General features: G+C 33.8%; 1 protein-coding gene across 1 annotated transcript; it reads right to left on the bottom strand.

Moving 5' to 3' along the window:
• Window positions 1-3,282: 3,282 nt before the first annotated feature.
• LOC105033831 (ATP synthase small subunit 6-A, mitochondrial) lies at window positions 3,283-6,497 on the bottom strand. Its single transcript, XM_010908766.4, has 3 exons — window positions 6,296-6,497; window positions 6,136-6,178; window positions 3,283-3,509 (listed from the first exon to the last, which is right to left on the bottom strand). The coding sequence occupies exons 1-3, from the start codon at window positions 6,414-6,416 to the stop codon at window positions 3,506-3,508; spliced, it is 168 nt and encodes a 55-aa protein (XP_010907068.1). The 5' UTR covers window positions 6,417-6,497; the 3' UTR covers window positions 3,283-3,505.
• Between the last annotated feature and the right edge of the window lie 10,609 nt (window positions 6,498-17,106).

Raw genomic sequence — 17,106 nt, 5'->3', positions numbered from 1 at the left:
AACCCCATATATTTTCAAAATTATTTTTAAAAATAATATTTTATTATTATTTTAGAAATCTATTTTTTTGCATATCTTCCTTCTCTTCCTGCGACTTCATACCAAACACCTATCCCAATCCAACGCCACCTGCCGCTCCTTCGTCCGACCGTCGCTCCTCCGAACCCACGTACTCATTTTTTTAAAATATTTTAAAAAAATATATATATTAATTTTTTTTAAAAAAAAATAAAATGAAAATGGATGCAAAAATTTATATAATAAAAAATATTATTTTTAAAAAATAATTTTAAAAATACATGAATGGATGCGGATGGACGACAACCTTGTGGAGGACCACCTTTTTGGATGGTTTTATATTTGCACGGAGCGTCGGAGTGCGGGTACGGCCTTCGCCGGGGTCGGGGAGGTGGGGGGGAGGGGAACGACGGCACAAGAGAGACGTCCTCTCAAATAATAATATTTTATTATTAATCAAATAATAATAATTAATTATAAATAAAATAATAATATTTATTATTAAATAAAAATAATATTTTTATTAATCAAATAATAATATTTTATTATTAATCAAATAATAATATTTTACTATTAAATAAATAATAATATTTTATTATTAATTAAATAATAATATTTTAATAATAAATTTATTATTTTTTACCTTCCCTCCCCTCCCTCTGCAGTCCTGGTGAAGCCCCCATCCGCAACCCGGTTGTCTAATGCGATTTCAGTTTATTTTTTTATTACAATATTTTTCTCTTTTAATTTATATTTATTAATTTTTAATAATAAATATATTTTAAAATAATATTATTAATCAAATAATAATATTATTATTTTATTATTAATTAAATAATAATAATTTATTATTAATTAAATAATAATATTTTATTATTCATAAAATAATAATAATAATATTTTATTATTTAACTTTTTTTTTTCTCTCGTTTCTTCTTTTCCTTCCTCCTACTCCTTGAAGGATTTTTCTCTATCAGCGACCAACCCGCACCTACTCCCCTCCGACGTGCCACCCGGCCCCGCCCAGCCGCTATCCTCCGCACCATTTATTTCAAGCCTCACATCTGCTCCATCCTGCTGCCATGGCTGCTTCTCTTTTTTCTTGCGAGGCACACGTCGTGACCCTATTTCATCACCATTCGTACCGCATCTGTCATGCATCTCTGATTCTGTGTGACCACCACCCCCTCCTCTCCCTCTCGGCCCCGACGGCCGTCTGTATGAATACAAAAATATTGCCACCCTCCACAATCCCTTCCATCCTCTGACTGCGCACCCCCTCGCCGCATACCCCGACCTTCGGTGGATTCTCCGCTGCCCCCTTCGTTCGTTTAAAAAAAAAAAAAAACACATCAGCGCCAAAGTGCCGTGAAATCGTCGGTTGAACGGATGATTTCAACGGAGACAGTAATTTGAAAAAAAAAATGAGAGTGGAGGTTTTTTTGAAAATAAAAAATAATAAAAAAAAATGTTGGAAATCATATTCTGAAGCCAATAAGACTTTCTATTTATAAGTTGACCGACAGCAGGCAGGGTTTCAAAATACGTCGACTTAATCGGAGCCAATCAAATATGACAAAATTTATTTATTAATTTTATTTATTTTAAAAATTTTAAATTTTTTAATTTTAATTTTATACTGAATTTCAATTTATTATAATTAAATTATCAAATTTTATATGATAATTTCTAACTGCTACTGCTATTTCTATTAAACGAACATGTGCTATTACGTAACATATAGAAGAAACTAGTAATGGCATGAAATAGCTGTAAAATTTTTATAATTTTTTTTTTATTTTATTTTTTTAAATTTTTTACATCACTATTGATATTTTTATTTTTATTATCACCAACTTCAAAATTTCCATCATGATCATTATCATCATCAAAACTATCTTGACCACTATCATCAAATCCATCACCGCATCCTCCATGACCCTTAAGAAACAAGTTATTTTTATCGAGTACATGCTATGCAAGATAAATCTTTATTATACTATAGTCAATTGAAATTATAAAACTCCTTTAACCTTATTAAGCCCATGTGCTTGCCTTCTTTCTAAATATTTAGAAGAAAAGATACAAATGATGCTGGTTTTGGAAAAGATATTCATGAATGAAAATTAAAAAATATATAAAATAAAAATTTTAATTTAAAAAAAAAAATAAAATAAAATATAATTAGAAGAAAAAAAAATTTAACTAAAAAAAAATTTAAAATATCACATCGATTTTCATTAAATATCACACTAAGTATTACATGATCCTACATGATCTTTCAATGGATGTAGTAAGCGGGAAAAAAAATAATAATAATATGATTGTAATAAATTAAAATTTAAAATAAACATAAAATTTTTTAAAAAAAAATAAAAACTTTTAAAATAATTAAGCCGATTTATTAAGAATGAGCCAAGAGAAACTTTTGCTCCGATGTCATCAACTTCGCCGGTTGGACAAGCGGCTGCGTCAGCCATCGAGGAATGGAATATAAAGTAGAAGGTGAGGATTAAATCCTAATCTCAAAAAGAGAGAATAAAAAATAATAAAAATAAACAGAAACAGAGAAAATTGTGTAGGAACGAGGAGCCCAGGTACCGGCGATAACGTAGGTTTCAGAATCTAAAACCCTGAGGTGCTATGATGTAACTCGAGGAGATTCACAATAAAAAAATCTACTAAAATTCATAAAATATTCTTCAAGCGCATAAAAAACTCCTAATCTGATTAAATCTAGGCTAATTGGTCCAGCATAGGTGCTTCCCACCTGCATTCAAAAGACATCCATAAACTAATTATCAAAAATGAGAGATTACCATGTAATTCGTTATAATGAGAGTTCACTAAAGCATAACAATATACAATTGCTTAGTTTTTTTAACGCAAGAAATAATCTAGTTAATTTTGAACCTCCAAATGGAAATCAACACGCTCCACATACAAGGAAGTTCCAATCATCTATGTATCCTATGTCCTGTACCACGGTAAGTAATTGACTTTCAAAATCATCCTTACATCCAGTTTTCCAAACCGAATGCAACACATAAATCCTTTGGAGAGTCATTAAATCACCCGCTCAATATGCAGGCTCTCCTATAGATAAATGAGACCTAATCCATTTTATTATAAGGCAACAAACATGCACAAAATGACTATTAAACCAAGTAACAATTTGAAACTCTTCAATATGCAGGCTCTCCTATAGATAAATGAGACCTAATCCACTTTATTATAAGGCAACAAACATGCACAAAATGACTATTAAACCAAGTAACAGTTTGAAACTCTTATTAACTCGCAATAAAATCCTTCAAGGAACAGTCCCTATACCAGCCATCAGTCTTTTATTTTCAATTAAAAAACACTAAAGAAGTTTTCGACACAAAGCACATAGACCATGCGCAGTTTTAATGCAAAACATTCAGGGACTTGGCCAGCCTCATCGTGGAAACAAGCTCAAACCAGCAACCAAATCAGCTGTAGTTCACCTACAAAAAATTACCGCTTTAAGTATGATTTGTTTATAATGAGCAAAGATACTGCATCAAACACGTATCCAACAAAAATAATTCAAACATTTGAACCACTCATTCAAGTGCCAAAGCATTTTGACAACAAAGTTGAGAAAAACCAGAATATTTAATTGCATGATCACTACCTCAATTGCGCTTCCTCAATTTTAATATAATTGTTAGAATGAAATTACGCTTCCTCAATTCATCAAGACAGCCTTCTCAAAGTCTTGGAAATGTTGAATAACATTAAGCATGCACATGGTTACACAAGATTCTAATAAAGCTGGACAGAAGAACATGTACTAGTTGGAATGGCACGCAAGCAATCAACAAAAGGCTAAAGACAAGAAACTACCCAAGCCATGCATCAAGGGGCAAAAGACAGTGATAGAATAATTAGGTTTCTTTTTTCGATGAGCAAAAAAAGGCTACAACAGCCATTTACACACCACGCTTGTTCATGTTTTTAATCTCAACTGAATTACCCCATTTTATAACTTAGTATAATATTTTCGATAGTGTCCCCCCCTCGCAACATCAAAGTAACAAGTTGCTTTTTCTCTCAGGAAGTTCAACATATTCAAAAATAAAAGGCAACTCACAAGCAGCTTAACCAATAAAAATGGCAATGCTGCAAGCGACCACCCTCATATGATCAGCAAGTTTGCTAAGTGCCCAAACTTTACACTTGAATAACAGCAGTGATGATCATTTTGCTATACCAAAATCATAGATGTGTAGCATGAATTCAAAAATATTCTTCAATTTATAAGCATTTGTATCTCCTAAATGAGAAGGCCGCTAGCATACTCACTGTTTGCAAAAGAGCTTATGCATCTTGACGGATAAACTACTATACTTGCTCTATACCCCTCGCATGTTACACGGTATCAAAGACAGTCCTAATCATGCATGTCAGTTTATATGAAAATTGGAGACAAAAAAAAAAAAAGCCAACAATCCATTCAACTTCTCCACAACACATTTTAGGCATCTCTAGAACCAACATTGTGTCCTGAGACTGCTCATCATTAACACCAACTTGTTATTACAGACATTGGCAATCTACATAGGCCTTCATTGGAAAATGCAAGAGAGCATAATCGAACTGCAATTTATATCCTTATATAACCAGCCATCATTTTATCTAGAAAATCCCGTTTCCTACATAATCCAGTTGCACAACCTTGACTAATTAAACCTCTATGAAAAGGGTTCTTTAGAAGCCTGTTAAATCTGTCTTCATTAAGAACTAATAAATATCGGTTTAATAAAGTAAGGATTTGTTAGGGTTTAATAAGAGTTTAATAAATATTTCTTTTTCCTTGTTAGGGTTTGTTACCTTGTTTATAGCAATCAAATAAGGTATCACAATAACTCAATTTGCCAGCCTAATCTGACAAAGCAACTCCTGTAAATCCCTTCCAAACTGATGGTGGTTTCATGATAGGTACCATATGGTGAGTTTCTCAATTCCTGTGGGCTTCTGGCACAATTGCACAACATCCAGTTATCTTACAAGGCATGATAGCGGAACCACACTAACAAATTGGTATCCTGTCAACTTAGATCATCTTGTATACTCTGTCAATTCTATTAGGACTACCATTAAACTTCTTGCAAATTTCAGTTAATCATCTAATGCGATCATGCTCTAATCAACAAATCATCATCATTCATTAGCAACCAGTGCACCTTCAGATTTATTTATTTATTTTTAAATAAAGAATGAAATGAGAATTGCCTTTCCATACTCTTGGATATATTCCAAGAAACATTACGGTATCATCAGCATATGAAACTAGCCTCTGTATTAACTCTTAACAAATAAAAAGGAACAGATAGAACTTCTTATGGATCTCTGCCTTACACCTTTACTCGAGCAAAATATCCTTTCTAATATTTACTAGAACTGAAATCCCCATAATCATTTTGTTCTTGGATTTTTCTAAAACCATATAATCCAAATGCCCTTCTTTCCATCTCTAGATTCATATTTTGGTACTCATCGCCATGAGTCCAAGACTTCCTCCGGGAAAACTACTTTACATCAAACTTAGAACCATACCTCTGGTAATCAAAAAGACGTGAAATAAGACACCTCCATGTCTCCTTAAATTTTTACCAAAACATATAAAACTCTCACATAATTCATTTAGCAGACATTATCTATAACCCAAAACCGGTCTTTTGTGAAACTTCTTTTTTACAAGCAAAATGGAAGAACAACATTAACAATAGAGAAAAGACTTCACACTGAACTCCAATACCAGGGAATCCAAGATGCAATCATTAGGGGAAAACGGAACCAAAGCAGTTTTACACTATAAAACATATATGGAACAAAAATCGAACAAAAGAAAAGAAGATGCAACCTTTGTTTTAAAAGAAAACCCAACAACATTTGTACCAGACGTAGCATCAAATCTTCACTAATCTAACAAATCCTAACACCCAAACATCAGGGACCACAAGATCATACATGGATATAAGGCGATCAATCGAAATAATATTAAGAGGGCATCCAAAATGTCATTTAAACAAAAAAAGAAAAAAAAAAAGAAAGAAAGAAGAACTAGGGTTTGAGATGAGACGGAACCTGTTGTGCTCCTGCACGAAGCGCGAGTTCTTGGCATCCTCCTCTGCGCACCAAAGTAAAAACAAAGGAGAAAAAATAGTAGATGAGACAAAAATGATGAAGATAAAAAGGGAGGAAGAGTTCGCCGGGGGCTGGGGTGAAGAGGGGAAAATCTAATCACCGGTGAGGCCGGCGGTCAACTTGACGATGACGGCGCCGGTGATGGCGAAGCCGACGAGGAAGGGCCAGTTGCGGTGGAACTCCCTCCTGAAAAACACGGGCCATGGATCGAACTTCCTCATCCTTCTTTTTCTCTCCCCCCTCTCTCTCTCTCTCTCTCTCTATCGCCCTCGCGAGGAAACGAAAGGCCGCAACCCCAGAGGACAGCTTTTGCTGTGTATCCATAGTGAAATGAACGGTGGTGATGCGATGGGGGTGTATTGATACCATCAATTAGGTAGGTGCATCGATGATTTGATATTAGGTCACGACCCACTGGCAGTTGACCGGAATATGGGCTAAAAGATAAGGCCTTAAGTTGGGCTTGATCTACGTATGTGTTTTCGGCTGGACTGGGTTGGGTTTTCGGGCTTTTGAGTAACTGCAAGGTGATCTTAGGCCCAGGCCTTTCGGTTCCAGCCCCTGGATTGGATGGGCTAGGGTAGCTGTGATGACCATGTTTATCTCAGCCTTTTGCCTATGATCAAGTTGTATCTATTTAGTGTTCGCGAGCCACACGTTGGAATGCCTTTAATATCTATGCTGACATATCTTTGCCAGCATACTTAACATGCCGTTTTACCAAAAAAAAAAAAAAAGAACATCCCAGGCCAACACATTAATTATTACATTTGTAGGAAACAATCATCATCACACATAAACATTCATGGTATCTTGATATCTAAAACAAGAATCACTAATTACACGTACTTATGCAAGACACCATGTCAATAAGTAGTTTAGGGCAGCATATATGCATCCTAATTTTCATGCCTTTTTATGCACAAATATCTTATTTAACCAATAATCATATTGCATATTGTAAAACAAGATTTCAAACAGATTGTAGCTTGTAAAATTATATTTTATTGCTGGGTGACCTAACTTGCATAAATTGAGAACATATTTGTGTGTGAGTTGGCCGAAAAATGATAGCTGAAGTTTTCATGATTTGCATAGAATCATGGGTTATCGTTAAGATCCACTTCTAGAAATAAGGGCTTCACTAACGAAATTTCTCATAGACATGATTCGTCAAAAATTTTTAATAGATCACTAACAAATTTTTGTCATAAAAGGAGTAATAAAATATAATTGATGTCTCAAAATCTTTGATAAATTTCTGATGAATTATTTTTCAGAAACAACTCCATCAAAAAATCTATGAAAATTTTTTTAAAAAATTTAAAAATTTTATAAAAAATTTAAAAATTTTATAAAAAAATTTTGTAATCGATTTTGTGATAAATTATTTATCAGTAATGTTTCTAACAGAAACTTCCATTAGAAGTATAATTTTAATAATTTTTAAATTATAAAAATATTTATTTTTTATAGAAAAATGGTCAGAAATATTTTAACAAAAAGAAGTAGATTTTGTGATGAATAATCTGTCAGAAATCAACGTTACAAGTTTAAAAATAAAATCTAAAAAATATTTTTTACTTTTTAAAAGATATATTTATAATAAGTGGATGGAAAGATTCAAATTCTAAATCCTTAGATAGAATACCAACTACTTTAGCTATCAAGATCTAACCAAAACTCATTTATATATTGATTGACAAAGTACCTATACCATGTAAATGCTTATTTATAATCTTAATATAAAATACTATTCTCTATTCCACCGAACAAAAAAATAGTGCACTATTCGGGCGCAGCATTTTGTATTCGTTACCACCCCAAAATCCTAATGCTCCAAGTTCCTATTCGATTGCTCCAAGCCTCCCACCATCCAAACTTCGCTATTCGGCCACTTCAAGCCTCTCACCATCCAAGCTTCACTACTCGGCCACCCCAAACCTCCCACCCAACTCCTAAAGACTGAAAAAATAGAGAAAAATCGGAAGAAAATAAAGCCCCTTCCCTGTTCGTCCGCTCCAATCCTCCTAAAATTTTGAAAGGTAAAATATTTTTCCTCTTTTCATTGTTTTTCTTTTCATTCATTCTCTTTTTTGGAGATTTAAGGGGAAGGAGAACACTTGAGAGAGAGCAGAGGGGTTTATTAGGTTTCGATTGGGGTTTGTGCGAGTTGTGGTGGTTTGAGTTGGTGCCTTGAGAGTTTAATCTTAGTAGAAGAGATCTGAGGGGAAGAAGAACACCTGAGAGAGGGTGGAGAGGGTTCTTAGGTTTCGATTGAGATTTATACGACTTGTGAGGGAGAACTCCAGCTCAGCCTACGTCCGATTCAAGGCCAGGAGCATGGAGCCGGCCAACCACCACACCTTTGGCCACAACCTAATTGTCATCAAGGGGAAGAAGAAGTAAAGGGGAAGGAGAGATACCTTTGACTTTACTTGTTATTGGAGGAGAAGGAGAGCACCTAAGAGAGAGCAGAGGTGTTTCTTAGGTTCCAGTTGAGTTGGTTCCTTGAGCTTTTTTTTTTTTTTGGTAAGGGGTCCTTGAGTTTTTGAGAGCTTAATCTTGGTAGAAGCATGATACTTTGTAGGGTTTGGGAGATTTTTGATTGAAAGAAATATAGGATTAATCTTGGTTTGATTTATGGTATCAATATTTTATTTTTTTTAGTATATATCAAAGATGAAAAATATAAGGGTCCTAATGAAGTTAAAGGTCAGTCTTAATGACTGGATGGTGCTACCTCAAATGTATCAATAACAGGGGCTTCAAATGTAAGTGCAAATACTATAGTGCCAAAATATTTTTCTTGATATTCTATATGATGTAATATTTATCAACATTCTATTAGATATTTTAAATTTATCAACATGATGTAATATTTGTGATATAATATTTGTGATGATATAATATTGGAATGTCAGTATTTGTTGTTAATTGTTGTATATGCAATATCTATAATATCTATAAGAGTGCGATATAATGAAACTCTCTGTTATTTATCTTATTTCTTGTATTAGTATACGCTATTTGTCCTATTTCTTTTATTATTAGTGTATAATCAAAACATGTTCAGGGGCCATACTTGGATGTATAATTGGTTAACTAATGGGTATATAAATGTTGAATTTATTTCAAGTGTTGAAGAGTTTCTTGATTTTATTTTTTTTCAATCTCTGTATGTGAATGAGAACAAAATAAAGTGTCTGTCCTCCAAGCATCACAATCAAAAGTGGATACTCATAATAAAATGAGAGTATAGTTATATAAAAAAAGATTTGTTGAAAGATATACTATATGGCTTTCACATAGTAAATTCTATGAAAAATAATGGATGCTCGGAGAATCTTCAACAAGCAAGAATGAGAATATATATGTAGAAGATGATGTAAATCCATATAGAACAATAGTATTGGATGCAGCAAGTAATGATTATGAATGGCCTATGAATAGAGTTGATGAGATTGGGTTTGATTATGAACCTCCTAATTCAAAAGCTTCTAAATTTTATAATTTGTTAAAAAATACTAATGAGCCATTGTGGGTGGGTTGCAAAAAGTATACAAAGCTATTTGTAGTTTCACAGCTTCTAAATTGTAAATTTGAATTTAACATAAGCGAGAATTGTTATAATTATCTTTTTTTCATAGTAAAAAGTATGTTGCTAGGGGATGAGAAGTTGTCATGCAACTTTTATGAGACAAAAAAGATGGTTGCAAAACTTAGACTTAAATATATGAAGATAGATGTTTATCTTAACATGTACATGTTATACTACAAGAAGATGAGAATAAGATGGTTGGCTCGATATTTATTCACATCCTCGGTATAAATAAAGAAGAAATATTGGCGGCACAATGGGAAAAGGTATACTTTATAAAGTCTTGCATTATCTTGCTCTCATAGAAAGGCTTCAGAGACTTTACATATCCTCACAAACTGCTAAGCATATGATATGGCATATGGTGAATAGGTATATTGATGGTCCTACGGCACATCCATGTGATAGTGAGGCATAGAATATTTTGATCAAATCCATCTTGACCTTGCCTCTGATCCAAGATATGTGCAACTTGGACTGTATACAAATGGATTTAATCCATTTATCTACTCATCAACTCCTTATTCTTGTTAGCCAATGATTATAACCGTGTATAATTTGTCTCCCTAGATGTGCATCAAACAACCTTATATGTTCCTAAATATGGTCATTCTAGGATCAAAAAGTCCAGGAAAGCATATCAATGTATTTCTTAGATCTTTCATTGATGAGTTAAAAATGTTATAGAATATATGGGTCAACACTTATGATAATCATCAGAAGCAAAATTTTTAAATGAGAGTAGCATTTTTATGGATAATCAATAATTTTTCTAGTTATGATATGCTATTAGGATGGAACACACATAGAAAATTAGCTTGTCCTTACTGTATAAAGCATATTAAGGCATTTACTTTAGAAAAGAATGGAAAGGCATCTTTTTTTTGATTGTCACCATCTGTTTTTGTCAATTAATCACTCCTACAGAAAGCAGTGGGATACCTTTAAGAGGGGTACAATTGAAAAATCTCTTGCTCCTCGATTCTCTAATGATGAGTTAATGCAAAGAGTAAGGAGTTTCTCTGATATCACATTTGACATCCAGAATGGTAAATAAAAATTTTTTGATTTTGGTACCCAACGTAATTGGGTGAAGAGTAGGGCTGAAACTGGGCTCCGATCGATCCGAAGCCCATCGGGCTAGGCGACTTTGGGTCGGGCTTCAGATTTGACCTGAGATAATTAAGACCAAACTTAGATTTAAATACAGAGTCCGTTTATCTTTCAGATCGGGCTCAAATATATCTTTGGCCTGGCTCAGGCTCGGTCCAAGTTCGAGCCCGAATGCACTGCCCTCACAGTCGCCCGCTCTGTTGCTCTCATCTGCACACAGACCCTCATGCAGAATACCATGCGCCACCTCGAGCATGAGCTCCACTAGATCCCTGGTGCCAACCATGACTACCTTAACCCCGAATCCATATCTTCCACCTACACTCACTCCCGTGCCTTCCCCACAATATCGAGTCCTTCGACGATGATAAAATCTGCACTGCTGGCAAGTCAATTACCAGCGAGGCCGAAGGAGCCTCCACCATCACCATGGCTGACCTTTGTGCCATCGTCGAGTCCATGATTGCCATCAGATACGGTAAGAAGTGCGTCCGTATCTCAAAAATCCTCTGCAAATTCATCATCGATAAGGGCCTCTACTGCCTTGGCTTTGAATGGCTCTCCCAATCCCAGATCCAGAAACTCGATTGGGAGGTCCTCGACCTCAAGTTCTGCTCTTTGCTCGATGCTGCCCCCATCACCCTCAGGATCCTCTTCTCCAGAGAATGGATCCTCTGCGACTACATCTTCATCGGCTCTGATTCCATCGATGAGTCCTACTTCACCGACATCATTGGGATGCAGCCACCCTATTCCTCGAATTCCTCAAACCCATAGCCAAAATGAAGTGATCGTCGGAGAAGCTCTTCCAAATCCTTGATCTCTATGATGCTATCTCCTTTCTTTGGCCAGAGATTGAGGCCGTCTTCTGCTTTAAGTCTATCGCCACCATTCGATCCCAGGCTCTCACCTCCCTCCTCAAGCTCATCAAGGCGGTGCAAGCCATGCTTGCCGACTTTGAGGCGGCGATCCAGAAGGACACATCCAAATCATCGGTCCGCGGCGGTGCCATCCACCCCCTAGCCCAATCGGATTCAAGCCGGGCTCAGACCCGAGTCTTTCAAAAAATTTTAGGCCCAAGCTCAACTTGAAGCCCAAAAAAAATTTCGCATCGGGCTCGGGTAAGGGTATAACTCAGCCCAACGCGACCCACTTCCAACCCTAGTGAAGAGGAGTATTTTTTGAAAGTTGCTTTACTGGCACACAAATCTTGTTCGGTATAATTTGGATTTTGGATATCATACACATTGAGAAAACTATTTTTGACAATGTATAGAATACAGTAATAGACATCAAAGGGAAGACTAAAGATAATACAAAAGCTATGTTGGATCTTGCCATATATTATAAGCGCCCACATTTGGAGTTGCAAGAAGATGGCAATAGGAGAGTATTCAAATCTAAGGCCACATAAAGTTTGACTAAAGAACAGAAAATTGATGTCTGTAATTGGGTTAAGGAGTTGAAGTTTCCAGATTACTATGCTTCAAACATATCCCAATGTATGAATGTAGAGGATGTAAATATTACAAGTTAAAAAGTCATAATTGTCATGTGTTTATAGAGAAATCGTTACCTATTTCTTTTCATGACTTATTGCCAACTCCTGTTTGAGATACATTAGTCGAGTCAGCCTTTTTTTCAGAGACTTATACTCTACTGTCTTATATGTTGAGCATATGAAGATATTAGAGAAAAATATTACGGAGACCTTGTATAAATTAGAGAAGATCTTTCCTCCAAGTTTCTTTAGAGAAACTTGCCAGTCCATCTTGCTTATGAGACTAAAATTGAAAGATCTATTGAGTTTCATTGGACGTATCCATTTAAAAGGTAAAGTTGATAATTGAGTAATTGTAATATTTTTTTTTGAAGTAACTAAATAGGATAATTATTTGTATATCTTGCTAACTTTTTGGAGTAACTATTTTATTTATAATTCAGGTATATATTTTATTTAAAATAAAAAGTATGAAATAAGGCTCGTGTCGAGAGATCGATTTGCAAACTTTATATTATAGAGAAAATCTTTACTATTTTTTCACTTTACTTTGAACCTGAGGTTCAAACGGGATTGAATAGAATTCCATAGAATGATGACAAGGGAGCTAAGAGACCTATGGGACTTTTATCTATTTTCTCCCATCATGTTCACCATTTGGTCCAATAGGATCTCATAGCTACATGAATGATTTCGAATACAATGCAGCACATATTTACATCTTACTAAATTATGATAAGCTCGGATCTCTTATCAAGTAAGTGTATAAACTCTTATAGGTTTATAGTGATTATCTTATTAGAAAGATAATTTATAGTTATTAGAAAGATAATTTATAGCTACCAATTGAATTCTGATATAATTATAGGCAATATGATGACTATGTGAGCACATGCTATCTTTCGATAAGCGATGAATGGGGTTTGCAAGTTGGTTAAAATAAATAGTCAGTGAATGAATATTTCATAAAAAATTACTTCTTTATCCATATATAGATTATCAATTCATTAATATTTCTATTGAATAAGCAAATACAGTTGAAAATGGATTTGATGACTGTATAGTGGATATAGCGCAAGGTCTCTCACGGACAGTAAAAAGCTACACGAGATACTTTGTTAATGGGTTCAAATGTCATACAATTGACTATGACTAAGGTAGAAAATAATGAATAGTAGAGTTTGTGTCAAAGGAAGCTGTTACAATAATTATAAACGTGACTATTACGACATGTTATATGAAATTATAGAGTTACAGTATTATAGTGCTGAGAATAAGATTGTACTATTCAAATATGATTAGCATAATACAGAGAGAAGGATTAAAGTTAATAAACATGAATTTGTTGAAGTTTGATATAATTCACATCTTTCTACAAATGAGCTATTTGTTCTAGCTCAGCAGATGTAGCATATTTATTACACAACTTATCTATCGAGAAGGAGGGAAAGATGTGATTGGTGGGCTATTTGCACAATTAGAGCAAGGAGCATATATAATATCTCAGTTGCTGCCATCAATGAAGAAAATGTAGCTATCACTGATGATGTCTATGAAGAGGATGAGATACTTATTCTAGCTCTAGTTGAAGCAACAGATACACTTGATGATATTAACATCCTTGTAAATTTTAGTATGTACCAAGAAATTGATAGAGATGAGTTAACACAACTACAAAAATAGACAGTAGAATTGGAATAAGAGTATGATGAGGAACATAGAGAGGAAGAAGAAGAAGAGAAATTTGTTGAAGAAAATGTGACTGAAGAGGAAGAAAATGAGTTTGAATTATTTGATAGTGATAATGATTAATTTATAAAAATGATGTATATAATTTTGGATTTTCGTAAAATGTATTGATCTAAATGATTATCTTCGTTAAACGATTTTAACCTATGTCAAGCATTGTAAAATTTTGAAGTAATATTTTTCAAATTTAGTCAAGATATTATCTTTGACAACTAACATATTCTGTTATGATATTTATTGTCATTATATAATTTCACTATATTTCAATTATATTTGACTAACAATATTTTCTTCCAAATAGTATGATAGCATGAGATGGTGCAAGCAGTCACAGGGAGGTAGGAGAGGTGGTAGAGGATGAGCATCACGCCATCATCATTCTATTTTTGCTAATGGGGTTGGTAGGAGTTTATATCTGCAGGACATGCAAGATACTCCTATATCACATATGCAGGTCCTGTAGGATACTTCTCCCCACCATCAGAGATAGGATGATACTACCAATATTGCAGATGATACCACTTACCCTACAAATACTCTAAATAGTGATCCATCATTAAATTAGATATCAGATATCAATTCACCATTGTCTACATCATCTAGGACAAAATAGCTAAATCAAGAGACTTCAGAGCCTACAAATCCATCAGCAAGGCAATGTATCACGACAGAGATGGAAAGCATGCGATGGTTAAATTACTTTTAGTTGATAAAAATTACTAGTATTATATATTGATGTTATACAAATAATTATATAGATTTCATGATCCTGGGGTTATTAGAGCGATCACAGCCACAATCAAGGAGTTGTACTCCGATCCTTGGCCTGTATGGAGTTTGTGCTAGAATGACCGAACATGAGATTTGGCAATGGTTTCAAGTGAATTGTAAAACACAAATATAAATATTTATATTACATAATATAGATCATTACTATTCATTAATTTATAATTTTTTATTGACATAATAACAAGCCACATACACATGGAATTCAGAAATGTATGCATAGATTTTTGGAGCATATCATATGACAACATCTAGAAAATTTAGAAGCATTCTGAATGAAGAACGAAAAAGGACAAAAAATAAGATAAACAAAGAGAAAGGTCTGTACTATAAGGTTTCTATGGAAGAGTGCAAAGGATTAAGTCCTAAATGAATGAAACCTGTTGTATGAGAGAAGCTTATTGATGATTATTAGGCCAAGAAAAAATGGCTAAAGAAGTCTATGCAGGGTAAGCTAACCGAATGATGGAGAAGGGATCTGTTATGAAGCATTCATGCAGTTCGACACGCATCATGATGCACAAGAAAAGAATGGTGAGTTAAGAAGTTATAAATATTGTGATAACTATTTTTGGTACTTGATCTTAAATCTTTTTATTGTTCTATCATGTGCTATTCAATGTAGATGCAAGACTATGGTAGAGAACCGAATCACACGGAGTTGTTCAGCCATACTCATATATTAGAGGAGAAGTCAGAATATGTCGATATCAAGTCAAACAAAGTTATTGTGAGTTATGAATTTATTTTATTTAAATATACTATTTACTACTTAAAAATTTATATATTTATTATACTTGTAGGAGTCTTATGCATTGACCATTTCGATCAAGTATGATGATGATACCTCATTGCAGTTTTTTTTTGGTGCTAATGCATGGGTGGAAGCAATTTGAGGCCCCAGTGAGGATCGATTATATAGCTTTGGATCCATGGTAAAAGCAACATCAATTTTTGGAGGTCCTTCTGCATTCTACTCCTGCATGCAACTAGACAGCTCATTCCAGCCTAATTGGATATAGGAGTAATTTGAAGACATGCTCAACAAATGGGTGAAGAAGCACTTGCAGACAGAAACTATTAAGATAGAGGTACGAGTTGCTGCTCAGATAATAACTCAGAGTCCTCACTTGTTTGAAACTTAGGCACATTCAAGGGGCATAGAGGTACTACCTTCAGGCCTATTTTCGTCTCTCTCTTCTGATGGCAATGATTCTTCAGCTACTGATTAACAACATATTTGATATTTTGGATTGAACATTTATATATGTAATACAATTTTATAAGTGTGTGAAGAACTTTTTATTACATGAGATTTGACATATTTTAATGTATTTGATAGTAAACTTTAGATCTTGAGTATGTAATTAGTTAAATATTGATGGATGAATCTAGATAATTTGTTTTATCAAATTTGATATTCATTTTAGGTTGGTAAAATTTTGATCGATTTCTGACAGATTTTTGATGGATTTTTCATCTATAAATTTTGTGACAAATTATTTATTAGTGAATGAAAAGAAATTCAAGTAGAATGGTGACAGATATTCTATCAAAGATTTTTCTAATAGAATATTTGTGAGATATCATAAAAAATTTTCTAGCAGATAGTTTGTAATAAAAATTTTGAATAGACTATTTATTAAAAATTTTGTTATAATTATATTTTTTGATGAAAAAATAATATTTATCAAAAAATATGAAAAACGTATTTCTGATGGATTATCTATTACAAATCTGTCAGAATATTTTCTGATGGATATAATCGGTTAGAAAAAAAATACTAACATCATTTTTTCTGATGGATTAGAATCTATTAAAAAATTCATCAAAAATATATTTTCTAACGGATTTTATAGATTTTTTTTGACGAAATTGTCCGTCAGTGAAGCCCTTATTTCTGATAATGGTCCTTGCAATCTATAATATCAATGCCTCTATGTTCTTATGTTAGCAAGATTCTTGTAATTTGTATTTGTCCCAAACATATTAGAACCTATCTAGTGTGCGTTGCCTATCCTCTCTCTCTTACGGACACTCATAGAGCAAGTTTGAGGACAGTACTCTTGCCAATAAGCTAGGCTTAGTTTATCTTAAAATCTATGTATATTTAATATTGGTCCTTCATTGATTGAACTATAATTTTTAGTCCATGTTGACT

Source organism: Elaeis guineensis, chromosome 10, assembly GCF_000442705.2.
Source record: "Elaeis guineensis isolate ETL-2024a chromosome 10, EG11, whole genome shotgun sequence".
NCBI lineage: Eukaryota > Viridiplantae > Streptophyta > Magnoliopsida > Arecales > Arecaceae > Elaeis > Elaeis guineensis.
The sequence above is the reverse complement of the archived record's forward strand: the minus strand, read 5'-3'. Positions and strand labels throughout refer to the sequence as shown.

Bases quoted from the DNA above. Each gene is read 5' to 3' on its own strand.
- LOC105033831 (XM_010908766.4), bottom strand. From the start codon at position 6,416: ATGAGGAAGTTCGATCCATGGCCCGTGTTTTTCAGGAGGGAGTTCCAC. The intron at 6,179-6,295 runs GTGATTAGATTT...TTTGGTGCGCAG, and splicing joins GTTGACCGCCGGCCTCACCG to AGGAGGATGCCAAGAACTCG.